General features: G+C 45.7%; 1 protein-coding gene across 1 annotated transcript in view; it reads right to left on the minus strand.

Moving 5' to 3' along the window:
- The window catches only part of Ints3 (integrator complex subunit 3), a 41,332-nt gene that overhangs the window by 5,873 nt on the left and 19,842 nt on the right, over positions 1-15,617 (minus strand). Inside the window, exons 6-21 of the mRNA XM_026412938.2 lie at positions 15,214-15,280; positions 12,554-12,698; positions 11,522-11,651; positions 9,837-9,934; positions 8,164-8,355; positions 7,195-7,282; positions 6,642-6,721; positions 6,138-6,229; positions 5,666-5,772; positions 4,860-4,979; positions 4,379-4,508; positions 3,837-3,891; positions 3,475-3,578; positions 2,933-2,977; positions 2,654-2,773; positions 592-745 (exon numbers count right to left, since the gene is read on the minus strand). Coding sequence (XP_026268723.1) covers positions 592-745; positions 2,654-2,773; positions 2,933-2,977; positions 3,475-3,578; positions 3,837-3,891; positions 4,379-4,508; positions 4,860-4,979; positions 5,666-5,772; positions 6,138-6,229; positions 6,642-6,721; positions 7,195-7,282; positions 8,164-8,355; positions 9,837-9,934; positions 11,522-11,651; positions 12,554-12,698; positions 15,214-15,280 — 1,727 coding nt within the window. The remainder of the gene's footprint in view (positions 1-591; positions 746-2,653; positions 2,774-2,932; positions 2,978-3,474; positions 3,579-3,836; positions 3,892-4,378; positions 4,509-4,859; positions 4,980-5,665; positions 5,773-6,137; positions 6,230-6,641; positions 6,722-7,194; positions 7,283-8,163; positions 8,356-9,836; positions 9,935-11,521; positions 11,652-12,553; positions 12,699-15,213; positions 15,281-15,617) is intronic.

Consider the following 15,617-nt stretch of genomic DNA (forward strand, 5'->3'; position numbering starts at 1 on the left):
GACAAAAAGGGGGTGTGATACCCCACCCCCCTGCCCCCAGTGCATGGCTGAGATCCTAGTTCCTCCGGTTAGACCACACCCGGAGTCCTCATTTCCCTCTTCCTAGGAACTTCTACCAAGAGGAACAAGAGTTGATATCTCCTCCTCCATCCCAATTCTGAGAGAAGACGTGAATGAACTGGGGGAAATGAAAGTGAATCTCTGCTTCAGGAGCTCTGGTCTTCAGGAACCATTAAAGAGCATCCAAGAGTGAGCCATCACAGGGTGAGAGCTTGGGACATACCAATATGAATCTGACTGGAGGACCTGTTCTAGGTCCAGATGATGGGGCTGAAACCGGGAAGCCAAGTATATGGGTCCACACCCCAACTTAAACCACAGTTAAACCAAAGGACAAGAATTCTCGGAGCCTCAAAAACTATTCAACTTTTAACAAAAAGCACTGGAATGAAGAGAATTAAACTGTGAGAAGCAGTGGCCACTGAGGTCAGAAGGGGTTGTATATGTTGTTCAGAGCGTATACCAAGGTAGGTGGTCACTTGTGAGCCCCGTGTACTACCCGTGACCATGGATAAGGATGGACACACTGACCTCTGTGTAGATGGAGGGTGTGAGGTGGCATAGCAGCCGCACATCGTCCTCCTGGCAGGCCTTCATGTCCATCATTAGGCAGGTGTGCAGGTCACCCAGCTGGGTGGCCTGGGCAAATGACTCATACAAGTTCATCTTCCCAGCGGCAGCTTTGCTGCAAAACCAATTGGGCCTAAGTCAGTAGCCGGACCACAGCACCAGAATTCGAGATGTTCTGAAGCAGTCTGCTCCTACCCTGGAATGCCTTCGTCTCTCCTACATGCCCTGTGCTCATTTGTCCCCTTTTATTTATTTATTCCTTCCTGCCTTTCCCAAGGGCTTGGCAACCTAAGAATCAGGAGACACTCTTGCTTCCCCATCCCTTCCCAGTACCCACATAGGGCTCTGAGATCAATGAAGCTACTCACTGCCAGAGTGACAGGAGAGGGAGGACTAGGGTCAGGTTAGAGACAGCTCTCTTCCTTCTGGGTTCTATCCATGAGGACAGTACCAACTCATACCATACACAAAACTTCACTCAAATGGCTAATAGGCTTAACTATAAGAACAAAAACCATACAACACTTAGAAGAAAACAGGGGCAAGTCTTCATAATACCAAAAACAAGTGACAAAAGGAAAAACAGATTTGACTTCACAAAAACTTAATACTTTCGTGTTTTTTGATTGTTTTTGCTAGTGGGGATTAAACCCAGGGGTGCTTAACCACTGAGCCACATCTCTAGCTCTCCCCACTCTGTTTTTTTAATGTTGACACACAGTCTCACTAAGTTATTTAGGGCCTCACTAAGTTGCTGAGGCTGGCTTGGAACTTGAAATCCTCCTGCCTTAGCCTCTTGAGCTTCTGGGATCACAAGAGTGTGCCACTGCACCCTGCCACTTTGGTGTTTTAAAGGGTTATCACCAAAGAAGTGAAAAGAGGGGCTAGGGTTGTAACTCAGTGGTACAGCGCTTGCTTATTTATCAGCACATGTGAGGCACTGGGTTTGATCCTCAACACCACATAAAAATAAATAAATAAAATGAAGGTATTATGATCGTCTACAACTAAAATAAATAATATATATATATATATATATATGAATATATATAAAAATCATATAAAGTGAAAAGACAGGCTTGGAAGGTGGCAGGTGAAACTTAGTGCTAGAACATGAGCTCAGCACACGTGAGGTCCTGGGTTCAATCCCCAGCACCAAAAAAATAAGACAACCTATATCCATACTATTAGAATATTATGTGCCTATAATTCCAGCTACTCAGGAGGATGAGGCAGAAGGATTGCCAAGTTTAGGTCAGGATGGACAATTTAAAGAGACCCAGCCTCAAAGTAAAAAGGGCTGTGGATGTAGCTCAGTGGTAGAGTGCCTACCTGGCATGTGTGGAGCCTGTTCAATCCCCAGTACCAAAAACAAGAAAGAGAAAAAAGGGCAGCAATAAAAAGACAAATAACAGGGTTAAAATCGAGAAAGACTAAGTATGGCAGTATATGCGTACAGTCCTAGTTCCCTAGGAGGCTGAGGCAGGAGCATCTCTTGAACCCAAGAGTATGAGCTTAGCCTAGGCAACAAAGAACCCATCTTAAAAAGAGAGAGAGAGAGAGAGAGAATAAGGAGGTTTCCTTAAGAGTCATGAAGTGTTTTAAGTTACACTGCAGTGATATTTGTATAACTTTGTGAATACACTAAAAAACACTGAATGGTACACTTCAAAAGAGTGAATTTTGGGGGCTGGAGTTGTGGTGCAGCGGTAGAGCACTTGCCTAGCATGTGCGAGGCCCTGCGTTTGACCCTCAGCCCCACATAAAAATAAATAAATAAAATAAAGGTACTGTGTCAACTACAACCAAAAATTTTTTTTTTAAAAGAGAGTAAATTTTATGGTATAAAAATTTATACCTCAATAAAGCTGTATTTTAAAAAACAAACACTTAGCATGCACAAGGCCCTGGGTTTCATCCCTAGCACCAAACACATGGAAGGTGCTGGTGAAGAGAGCCAAGGGTAAGGGAATCGATGTGCAGGGGAGAAAGGTTGGCTCTCCAGTGGCTTCCCGACACCCACCTGGCCCTCAGGTAGTAGAGCAGGTGGTAGCCAATCTTGGGCTGCTTCTGATAGAGCTCAGACAGAAGGTCCAGAAGCAGAGAGAAGCTGCTATTGTCTTCCTGCATCTGGCACAGGTTCCTGGAGGTGGGGGAGGAGGAGAGGCATTACCCAGGGAGGCTCTGCCCACCACAAACCTCCTCCTCTCTGGAAACGGAGCCATGTGACCCAGGCAGGGACAAATGTGTGCTACAGGGAGAATGGAGGGGAGAGCAGTTCCTCTTACCACTGGGTGCTTACCTAAATATTAGGTAGAGAGGCTTCCCTACAGATTCCTCCAGGGACCTACAAAAGAAGGGTTATACATGAAAATCCACAGAAAAGGAGGGGCATCTGCAGGCAGATCATAGAGGGACCACACAGAGGCCAGACACCAGCCTGCTCCTATCCTACCCAAAAGGCAAACTTCCTGTGGTTCCAGAAGCTTGGTAGCAGAGAAAACAGGTTCCCAGCCTGGAAATCACAATCTGAGGCTATCATTATCACAGAAAGGGAGATTCCTCTCTTCAGGGGGAATCTAGGATCCAATTCTACTTGAGAAGAAATAAAGGTTGGGGCTACTGGCCCAGCAGCAGGGCTGGAAGGACAGGACAGGGATACTAGTCTACCACTCCCGTACACACAGGGTCCAGCAGGCAAAATAAGCCCTCATTTCAGTCATCAGAACACCAAGTGAACAGATTCTTCTTCTCAAGTCTACAGCATGGTGCCTCTTGGGCTTGGGCTGTAAGAACATATTTCTGGCTCCTGAGGTCAAGGGCATCAGGGAAGATGAGCCTTACTCCTCTGTGACCTCCTCGGGCAGCACCTCTCCTCGGAAGTGGGCCTTGAAGAGCTCTTGTAGACAGGAAGCAAGGACAGACAGCTGTTCTGAGTCGAAGTCTTCCTGGGTGGTAGATAAGGGAAGGAAAGGATATCCTGACCTAGGTCCAAACCTCACTATGCCCACTGTCCCCACTGCCCTAGAGCCTCTGAGCTTATTTGCTTCCACCTACAGGATCAGCAATTCTCCAGCCCCCCTGAGAGGGACTCTTCTAGGGGAGAGGAAGCAGGGAGTCACATCCCCAGGGAGACACCTGCATGGGGAGCTCTAACTTGGACAGGCTGGGCTCCTTCCTCCCTAAGGGCGTAGGTTCCTCCTCACCTCCAGGACCTGGTCCACAATTTCCTGCATGACCTCACACTGGGCCTCCGTATCACTGCAGTACAGAAGGGAGAGGAAATCCCAAGGACATAAATGACAGCAGAAGGCAGGACACAGAGAACACTATACATGAGCACTCACACGAACAGAGACAAAACAAAGGAGCTCTATGTAAAATCCTAGCTTGGGTGAGGGAGGCAGAATTAGGGCAGAATTTGTTGTTTTCTGGGCAGAGGCCCAAAGAATAGGGAAATCCCCATCCATCCTACTTGTGTTCTCTGAGGCTATTATCCTCAGAACCTAGGGAGTAGGAACCAAGGTGTTAGAGTACAGGTCAATCCACTCCCTGCCTGTACTCATACTCCCCAACATAAGCTGTGGAAGACATCACTCATGAAGCTTCAGCTACCTTCCCATATACCCCATCACATGGCTCTCCGAGCCACATCATTCTGCCACACCTACTAGGCACAAGGAGAAAGCACGGACTGGACATCCCCCCACAAGGTGGGGACAAAGTGGGGAGAAGGGTCTGTACCTACCTCCCCTTCTGTAGCTGGAGTACTTTGTCCCTTAGGGACTCATCCAACTGGTCGAGGTAAGGGGTGATATCGACTGGCTCCTCCACAACTGTCTCCTTGATAGGGTGGAAACGAAACTCTCTCTTCTTTCCTGAAGGGAGAGATTTAGAAGTCAATTTGCTCAAATGCCAGCAACACACACAGTCCCCTTAAATCATCTGTTCCTTCCTCACAGTCCTTGGGGACTGTTTACTCAATGCTGTGCAAATACATGATTGTATACATGTCCCAGCTCTTACCCACAAGTGGGCAGGAACCACTTATTTTACCTCGTAAGTTAAATGCAGGGCTTGCACCCTGAGTCTCATTCAGTAATGCTGTTAACAAGACGGACTGAGGCGGGCAAAGATGACAGGACAGAAAGACTGCAGACAGGCTGCTCCTGGGAGATGGCCCTCCCAGGGCTGTCACAATCCTGAGCCACCTCCTGTGCCATCCTCACCTTTGCTGTTGAGATCCTCCTCGTCATCACTGAAGGCTGCCTCCGCATTGTCGTAGCAACTCTCGTCCTTATCTGACAGATGGTTATCCATCTCCATGGAAACTGGCTCTTCAATTTTGACTTGGGAGTAAAGAGAGAAAGGTATCTGATGGCCTCCAGTATGTCCCAAGCTTCTGGGAAGGGGAGGCTGGAGTGTAAGTGGGAGAATACAGAGTTTATGTGCTAAATGGAACACTGAACCTGCAAGGACAAATCTCTTGTCCTTACAACCTTCTATGACCTGTAGGGAGATGCTGCCAGGAACAGGAACAACACAGGGCATGAATTTTCTATCCTTAGCTCAGGATGAGTGGAGACAATCTCTTGTGCTCTTTAATTTAAAACCAAGTTGGGAAGTAGTGCTTGGCTTAAGCCCTGATCCCAAGACAAAAAGTATGTGAGGGATGGCTGGCAGGGAAATGGCAGACTGGGACCTACTGTGATAACCTCTCATCAGGGGCAAGGGTGGAGGGATGGGAAGAGAGAAGGGATGGGTACAGTGAGACAACAAACATTCCATGAGAGCCTCTACTTACTAGAGAGAAAAAAAGGGTTAAGAGACCAAGAAAGATGAGGGAAAAATCAAGTAAGATTTGATGGAGTGAGAGAGAACCAAGGGAGACAACACAGCAATAATAAAAAGAGAACACTGAGACAGTGTTAAGAGGAGAACTCCCCAGGGACAACATCACAAACAGGGCTCTGGTCTACACCTGGATGGCTTCATCCTTCTTCTAACACAGGTGACAGCAGGACTACCACCATACCTTCCACAGGTGGGGAGGGTGAGCTGCAGAATTCAGGAAATTTCTCTCTCAGCATGGCCCGCAGCTCTTTATCCAATTTAGGGTTGTCAAACAGGGGAGCCAAGTGTCTAATGGGAAACATAAATGAAGGTCAACATCAGAGTTCCTCATTTCTAACTCAACATGGAGATAAAGAGTGAGACTTAGAAGATTGGGACATCCTAAGATCCTTCCAAGGGGTAACAGGGGAAAGGAAGGCATTTGAAGCACTTTGTAATATACTGGCAGGAGAGAAATTCCTTTGAGACTCAACAGGACATATGCCCCATAGTTTAGGGGTGGGGGAGAGGAATCCAGTACTTGTTATACCTGCCAGGGGAAAGGGTCAGCAGCGTTATGGCAATATCTGGATGTGCCCAACCCAGAGGGGGCTGGACCTAAGGAAAAATGGGAGAACCCCATACCTCCACCTCCCTACATATAAACTCCTTACGCCAAGACCCGTTTCTCCACAATGTGGTTGAGGGAAGAAAAGACACCCTGCCGCACATGGCCTTCCAAAGGTGGATAGAAGTTGGGAATGATCTGGAAGGAAAGAAGAGGAGGGAAGAATGGCACAGGACTTTGAATAGAGTGTTCTGCTGAACTAGATCTAAGAAACTGCTTTGGTTGTGGTCAGGGAACACTGGGTATGTATGTGTGCAGAGGAATGGAGCATATCTGACTATTTCAGGCTAGGCAGTTGGGACACTTACTGGACCCAACTGCTTCTCAAGGAGACTAGATTCTACCTTGAGTTGTCATCCTACAATTGAGAAAATCATGGAAAAAGGGATGATCCAACTGGAGCAGTGGTAATACGAAGGGAAGCATTCACTGAGTTGACCACTTCTGCTCCAGACAAGGGGGCCAGGAAAGACTCCATCAGTGGAAGACTATGGATATAGATGTAACTCTGCATCCAGGAACTGGGAGGAGAGGGGGCTCTGGCACTTACACGGCACATGAAGTCCAGGAGTGTGGCAGTGATGGCTGGATGGGGCTTCATAGAATGATGCATTACCAGGATGGCTGGCTCTAGAGAATGTGGAATTAAAGGGTTCCCCCCCACATCAGATTTTCTGTTTCCACATCCACAAAATGGGATGTCAACATACACTAAAAGGCTCTGGGGAGTGCTCATTCCTATCTGGCAACCAGTCCCCCAACTGTTCTTAGCCCTCATTCTTCCTTCTTGTCTTCAGCATACAGCTTGAAGAATGGAGGTAGGAGGAAAGGAAAAGAGGACATGGCACATCTTTTCCTCTGCCCAGGCCCTTCCCACCCAGAGCCCAGGGATGAGGCTATGGGGAGAAGGGAGAGGGTGGTGATTGCTTAGCCTCACCAAAGCAATTTTCTGTCAGGGAAGAACTGATGAGGAACAACAGAACTGCTCCCAGATAAACTGCTCCCACTCCGTGCTGCCCTCAGATTTATGACTGCTGTCACCAGGACGAGGCAGTGGGGCCTGAGGAAGGGGAAGGTGGTGCTGCCTGGTCTGGGCCACATACCTATGTTCATAATGCTATCCTTGTCTGGACTAAAGAACAGCCAGTCGTAAAACAAAGCCAGCTTGGCATTAGAGGCAGCAACATTGGACTGGAAAAGAGAAGGACAAAAATAAAGGGCTAGTTTCATCAACCGTCTCCCCTCCTTCTGAAGCCCAGGGCAGATTCCAGGGCTTACTTTGTTGCTGCACCTGTGAAATTCAGTTCCCAGTGAAACATGGTGGAGCCCCACGATCTGCGTCTGTGTTACATGTGAGCATGAGAACCCTGTGGTCTTACCAACCAAGGGGATGGGGCTGGCTGGGATCCTCACACACCCAGGAGGATATACCTCTCCTCCCCTAAGGGAGAACACTTGACTTAGGAGTTCACTCATTACTTCTGAGTCAAGGCAATACTCAGATGGCCCCTGGGCTGCCCTTGGTGGGCTCCCCCACCCACATTTCTGAAGAAAAGGCCCTCTAGGAATAGTCTCTTGTCATATTTGAATCAGTACATTCTAAGGATCTAATCAGAGAAGAAAGGGGAAAGAAACCCTGTCAGAAGATGTCAGAGAATGGATGGTTTTCCACCTCAACACAGGAAGGAAAATGCTGGGAAGGAAATGGCTCCTTTATCCGAAGCTGATGCCAGAAGCACGGAGGTGAGGGTCTAAAGAATGCAAGCCCTAACTTTGTGGTATCCAGAAGCTCAAAGGAAAAAGGCAAGAATGCTTCAGAAATCCAGGCTTTTGGGGGTTAGTAATAAAGAGATAGACCTATTGAATCCCCAACCCAGATGAGAAATAATGAGTCTAACAAAATTTCTTGAGACACAAAGGTAATAGAATAAGAGCCTGAAACATTTGAAAGACAACAGTGAAAGAAGGGTCCTTATGGATCAAATGGCCCTGGAGAGTCAGCAAAAAGCATGGAAATGCAGAAGGCATCCTTCACTATCCAACATCCTCTACCCTGTGGCCCAGTCCCCTACCGTGCATGTTGTCAGGAGCCAACCAATGATGGCCCATCGAGGCAAGATGTCAGAACTCAGCACTTCATTAGAAGGGTGGACTACCCCACAGATGTAGCGAATGAGGTCACAGCGCAGAGACTGACTGTCTGGGGTTGACAAATACTGGCGCTGGAACCAGTCTTGGTATCTCTTTTGTTGACCAAACCGCACCTGAGGAGGGGAAAGTTAGAAAAAGAAACTTGGAAAGCAGGGTGGAATCTATGAGCACTGTTAAACTCCATGTTTGACCTAGACCTTCATTTCTTCCTACAACTTACTCATTAGCTCACACTGTCTCTTGAGTGTCTTTTCCTTTCGGGGTTATTTCATGATTTTAAAAAGTGCTCTAAGTCTCTCTAGGCTGCCTTGCATGTCATGGGTGCATTCATTCTCAGCCCTGACCTGATGCCACATTTACCCCCAACAACTGTGGTCTATTTTTCGCTCCTTGCTCCAACACTGGTCACTGAAGATTTGGTCCTAAGTATAGTCTTTTCTTATTTTCTGGAGCCTACTGAACAACAAGGAATGTTCCTTGAAAGCAAGAACTAAACCTGTTCACCATTAAGCACTGAGTGCTTTCTGCCATCCAGCAACCTAACAGGACCATTATCCAAGGCACAGACTCTAAAACTTCTAGACAGACCCAAATGGTTATAAATAGCAAAAAAGAAGGATCTGGGGCTGGGGATGTGGCTCAACTGGTAGCACGCTCGCCTGGAGTGCGTGCTGCCGGGGTTCGATCCCCAGCACCACATACCAACAAAGATGTTGTGTCCGCCGAGAACTAAAAAATAAATAAATAAAATTCTCTTCTCTCTCTTTCTCTCTCTCTATCTTTAAAAAAAAAAAAAAAAAAAAAAAAAGAAGGATCTGTTTTCCTCCTCTATACCGTGTCAGAAGAAATCCAAATGGCAGAAAGGTAAACAAAAAGTTACATTCAGACCACACTTCACAACAAAACTTCCTGCAATGATGGTAGCTATGAGCAGTTCAGATGTAGCTACTGCAACCAAGATACTAAATTTTAACTAACTTATATTTAAATTACAAAATATGGCTAGTGGCTATCACAAAGGACACCAAAGGTCTGGACAGTTCTCCTAGATAACATGGGGATCCAAAAGTTGGCTAGGGCAGTGGTTCTTTATTTCCAGACTGTCTTAGAAGTCTTCTAAAAACAGATTCTTTGATCAGATTCCATCTATAACATGTTCCTCAAGCAATTTTACCACCATTCAGCCATATTTGGACACCAAAAGGTCATATCTACCTTGAAAGCTCACAGTTTCCCTGGAAGAACCATGGGCAGAATAAACATTCTCACTCTACCCTTTAATAGCACAGTTCACACTTGTAAATAATATTTGCATATAATTCTTTGCATAATGGCTACTTTAGATAGACTGAAAGCTTCACAGAGCTAGAACTGCATCTCTCTTATTCAACCCTATATCCCCAATTCTTAGCACTGAGCACAGTGTACAGGCACAGAATTAACAAAGGAAAGAAGCCAGTAGCCATGTGGATAAGGGGTACCACTTAGCTACCACTCTGTGGATCAGTACTCAGTAGTAACCGATCTGCAGACAGAAGCAAGAAGCCTAACTAGCACCTGCAATTCCTCTTCCTGTTGCAATAGGAGAGCTCACCCGGGATGTCATGAAGAGGAGCTTAGTTTCCATATCTGGGGTTAGACGACATGCTAGGAATTTTCGGGATGTTCTTGACTGAAGAAGCTGTAGGATACCTGAGCCAAGTGTTTTAGGGAAGGAAAAAGAAAGAAACCTGAGAACCACGGAATGGCAGACAGATGGGGAAACTGGGCCAGGTACTGATGGCCAGTGAGTGGTCTTGTTCATGAGGCAATTTCAAGCATCAATACAAATGGGGATTCTAACTAGCATCTGTGCGTTTTGTCCAACCAAGTACATTCCTGTTACATTAATTCCCTTCCTCTGCTGGTTTTACAGAGTCCCCTACCCCTATTATTGCAGTTGGCAACAGGTGGGAAAATTAAGAGAAAAATATGGGAAACTCTAGCCTGTCTTCCTGCTCCTGATCCTTGCATCAATGTGATGTGGCAGCATAACCATAAGCTCTGGAGTCAGGATAACCTGATCCAAATCCTGCCTGTCACTTACACTTGAGCAAATTAACCTGTTTGAACCTCAGTTTCTTTTTTTCTTTTTTTTTTTTTCTTTTTAAGGGGGTGATACTGGAGTAGAGAACCTAAGGGTGCTCCACCACTGAGTCACATCCCCTGCCTGCCTGCCTATCTATATATCATTTTTATTTTTTGTGGTGCTGGGGATTGAACCCAGGGCCTTGTGCATGCACTGGCCAACTGAGATAAGCACTGTACCAACTGAGCTATATCCCCAGCCCAAGCCCTTTTATTTTTGAGACAGGGTCTTGTTAGGTTGCCCAGGCTGGCCTCCAACTTTCAATACTCCTACTTCAGCCTTCTGAGTCATTGGGGTTATAGGTGTGTACTACCATGTCCAGCTCAGTTTCTTTTTTTGAACCTCAGTTTCTTCATCTGTAAGGGAAATAAAATACCCATAATCTAGAGCTGTTCTAAGGGTTAAATTACATACATATGCCTAACATAGAGGTGACACTCAAAGTAACCTGACATGTTTGATGAAGAATAGTGCATTATCAGGCAGCACCAGCACTTTCCCCACTTTCCTCACTTCTCAGATTCTAGAAGAGTGCTCTGTAGGTGTGCGTGCATATGTATAAATGTGCATTACAAGTGGGCCAGGGAGCAAAGCTGTAGAGTTATTGTTCAGATCATACCAAGGCTCTGGGAAAGGGAAAGGGACATTAAAAGGACCATGTCAGGGGAAGGAACACAGAGACTCTCTTCCCTAAAGATGATTTCGGCCAAGCTGGATCCTTGGAATTAAGAGGCCAGACTGCTTCCAGTGAGGGGCCATCTCTTACAGGACTAATTCTAGCTCCTCTGCTGACTCAGTCTCATGGAGTTGACCTCTGACTCCCTGCCAGACTCACTGAAGTCAAAGACTGGTCATCAGCTCACCTCCTGAGCCAAGAAGCTTCCAGGAGAGGAAGAAGATCATAGTTCTCACTATTTTCTTAGGAGTAATGACAGCTGGAGTCTGCCAAGCAGGGACTGTCTAGGAATCACATGAATTGTTCAGTACTTCTGCTGTTCCAATATCTAGCTGTACTTGGCAAAGCTTGCCCTGCCCCAAACCTTCTCTGATTGCCAAAGGCAGTCCTACCCACCAACCTCTGCCCTCTGTGTACAGGACACATAGGCTAACTTGCCATCTCTCAAGGACAAGATGCCCAAGGGCTTACTTACCTGTAAATTGAGGACTCAAGGCCTGAGGGTTATGGATAATATCTTTCCAAAGCAGTTCAAATTCTGGTATCCTAGCAACATTCTGAAGTAGTCTTACAAGGTCCCGGCCAATCATCAAACATTCCATGAACTTGATGTGAGGAGGTGAAGGAAGTGGGGACAGGAAAGAGAATAAAAACATGGACTGTTTACCTTCTGGAGAGAGGACAAAAGAACAGCATGTTCCAGGGAGGGAAGGAAAGAAGGTTGAAGGGACTATGTGATTTCTTCTAGAACCAAGGGATTGGTTCCTAGCTATTTAGGGAAGAGAGCTGGAAGCTAGGGACTGATACCCAAGGAAGAAAAGTTACTGGGAAGTGCTGAAGCCCTGCTGACTTTCACACTAATCTATTCCCTTCTCCACCCAGAACTGTTCTGATTTAGTTCCAAGAGACTAAGATTCCAAAACTATTGGACAGGCAAGTGGAGCCCCAGACACCCTACCCCAAAATTCTTGTACAACAGAACCTTTTGTGGTAATGGAAATGATCTACATTTATGCATTCCAAACAATACTATTAGCAACATGTGGCTAACGTAATTAAGGAACTTTAAAATCTGACATTAATTAATAAATTACCAAATGTAGTCAACAGCCATTATATATAACATAATTCTAGGATCTCTCTCTTGGGAGATCTGATAACAGACAATTCATAATCCCACAAGACCACGGCAATTACTTGGGTAGGTGGTAGGATGACAGAACAACTTAAGTGGGTATACAAAAGAACAGCTTGTGACTGTTGTACAACAGTGTCCTTGACAGTGACCAGGAAAATCCCCAGGATGCTAGCATTTCTAGGAACAAGGGTTATTCCACACTGATTCTCCCTCCTTAGATTCTACTCTTATCTAAGGACAATGAAAAATGCTAGATTTTAAACCACTTCCACATCTGAAAAGGCATCTCCAGTCCTGGTGCATGAAACCTATAGGGGCATCCCATCCTGGGTCTCATTTCCCCATACTGATCTTATCCTACTTCCTCACCCGTTCCCGAAGCAGCGAGATGCAGAAGTCCACCTCCTTCTGCCGCAGGGCCTGGAGCTGGGCAGTCCCATGGTGGTCAACGATGAGACGGAGATATGTGTAAACAGCCATGGCAATGAGGATGCTGCTCTTCAGTACCCACTCCCTGCAGGAGGGAAAGACACTGCACCTGTACTCTGTCGTAGACCTACGCACACTCCCAATCACCCGCTTAAACTTGGCTCCAGCACCTCAATAATGTTTGATGCTCACACACTGGGAGGAGGTTCTTTTTTTTTTTTGCTTGCTTGCTTAGGCTGTTATCTCAAAACTATCAACTAGCTAAGAGAAGGACAACTTCCTAATTTTCTCTATTTGGCAACCAATAAAAATAGGTGCCAAAAGGAAAAAAATCTTAAGAATTCTTACCACGTAACCACTTATGTAGCTCCAATAAAATACATTGTACATTGACTCACCTATTCAAACATTTACTGAGTGCCTATCATGTGCCCAGCAATGTGTGAGGTACTAGGGTCAGAGATGAACCGTTTCTCCCAGTTCATCTGTGAGGAAAGTTCTGTTCAGTCAATAGTTCTTAAGTGTGGTGCCAGGATCTCTGGGGATTTCCAAGACCCTTTACAGGACCAGGAGTTCTCAGAACACACCATGCTAGCCCCTTCTGTCACACTTGTCACTAACAGTTTACCACACCACAAACCTTTCCCTGACTTGCTAGCTGCTGACCCCACCCTCAGACAATGAGTCACCTGCTCTAAATCATAATCTGAAAAAAGAACCTGATTCTGGATGGCAAAGCTCATTTTCCCAGGAGTTTTAGAATTTCCCTGGGGAAAACAGGGTAATGAAAGAATTACTTGTTCCCTGCTGCTTTAAAAGGGGTAGAGAGAAAAACACAGTGGGAAGATTCCTAAAATCCCCAATGCTGTTTCTTGTGCTACTCCTGTGGAGTAGTATCCGCCAAGCAAAGAGTTTGTAATGGCTTTGGCATCCCTTCTGGAAGGCCAACTGGAGGAAGACGACAGTGAGTTTAATTAATCCAACCAGGCAACATCCTGATTCCGGAAATGTGCTCAAGTCACCTAATTAAAAGAATCTGGCATTTTCCTTTCAAGAAAAAAGAAAGAAAGAAATAAAGAAAACACTAGCCAAGGACATGAGCCCTGCTCCCAGTTACCTTTTACCCCTACAGCCTGAAAACATTTGGAAGGGTGTGAGAAGGAAGGTATGGAAGAAGATAGTTTAAACTTTGAAGTACTAACTTTTACCAAAAAATGTGAGTTTCTGGAGAGTAGGGAAAGTTACCAAGCTGTTATTTGACACCTATATGGGAAATTCAGCTTTAAGGCAAGGGGACAGGATACATCTGGAACCAGAAATAAAATGAGAAAAATCACTTTTCAAGAACATAACAGGAATGACAAACATATCTGAATTGTAGAATGGCATATGAAAGAGAAAGAGGGATGCAAGTGAGGCCTTCTAATCCAGGACATTAAATAAATACTGATATTTGCTGGGTGCAGTAGCGCACACCTGTAATCCCAGCAGCACCAGAAGCTGAGACAGGAGGATTGTGAGTTCAAAGCCAGCCTCAGCAATGACAAGGCGCTAAGCAACTCAGTGAGACCCTGTCTCTAAATAAAATACAAAATAGGGCTGGAGATGTGTCTCAGTGGTATCATGCCCCAGAGTTCAATTCCTGGTAATCCCCCAAAAAAGAAAGAATTATGATACCTAAGAGAAGCAGAAACCTGGCAAGAAACTGTTAAAAGATCTTGCTCGTGCTGGTGTCATGTTGCCAGATTCAGTGCAGCTGCACATCTGTGCCAGGGCACTAGGTGGCACTGCACAGCTGGCCTGCGTGGCTCTCAGGCTTGAGAGTAGGCAGCACAGGGTCATGGCTTTCACAAGTGTGAATCATAGGAGGAGGTCCTTTTGAAAATGTGGACAATATGAACACTATCAGCACTCTCAAGAATCTTACTACTATGGTGTTCTTATCCAGAGAGACTCAAAAAATAAGCAAAATGAAGACTGGGGCCACAGGACCAAGAAGGAAGACCTCATTCCCAAACAAATTCAGAAATGGAATAGTCCTCATAAAATTTCTGGTCCTTCAGTTTGATGAGGAAGGGAAAGAATCAGCCAAAAGCCCTATATGCCTCTCTCTACCACTGGAGGCTCCAAGCCCTCTATAGCGGGATCAGAATCTCTATTACCTCCCTACCCCTGCTGCCATCCAAACCACTTCAAAAACAGTGTATGTTTGACAAGTTTGGAAGGGAGAAGAGGTACCTGCCAAGCCTGGGTGGCTGGCTGGTCCCACTCTGTTGAGCTCATTCTTCCCCTACCTCCCCTCCAAAGATAAACATTCCAAGGAGGTCTGGATCAAAAATAAACCCTTATCAGATGAAACTGGTTTTTCCTGGGCTCAGAAAACAGGCCCTTCTTTCCCACTCCTTTATCCCTTGGGCCACACTACAGCATTAATTCCTTTACTTGCCATCAATATGGTCGCCTCCCCCACTTGATGCTGGCTTCCTCCTCTCTAACCTAAGGTGTTTTAGGGTCACACAGTCCTCTCTTCTCCACTTCCCATACTCATATGCCTTCTGGTCATATCTGGTTCTTGCCCCACCCTTCATGATGGACTCTACCTCTGCTCCGTCAGGATATCCAGAACACTTTCTGCCAACCAGATATTTTTCGCTGTAACATCTCCACCTGATTAAAAAAAAAGGGAGGGGTGAAGAATCAGAAATCAGTAGCTCTAATTAGCAACTTAGCTAATCCATCTCTTCACTCATCTTGCCGGTCTACCCTGTTATCCCATCACTGTTTTCCTGAGTGTTAGGATAAATTGTCTTCTTTTCCATCCGACTTTTAAAAAATTCCCTCTTTGCCTCCAGAGAGAAGAAAAGAGAAGGGAATGTTCTGAATTTTTCTTATCTTTTTGATATTTATTTATTTATGTATTTTTTTAATTTTAGGTGGACACATTATTTTATTTTTATGTGGTGCTGAGGATCGAACCCAGTGCCTCAAGCATGCTAGGCGAGCG

This window comes from Urocitellus parryii, chromosome 11 (genome assembly GCF_045843805.1).
Source record: "Urocitellus parryii isolate mUroPar1 chromosome 11, mUroPar1.hap1, whole genome shotgun sequence".
NCBI classification, from domain to species: domain Eukaryota; kingdom Metazoa; phylum Chordata; class Mammalia; order Rodentia; family Sciuridae; genus Urocitellus; species Urocitellus parryii.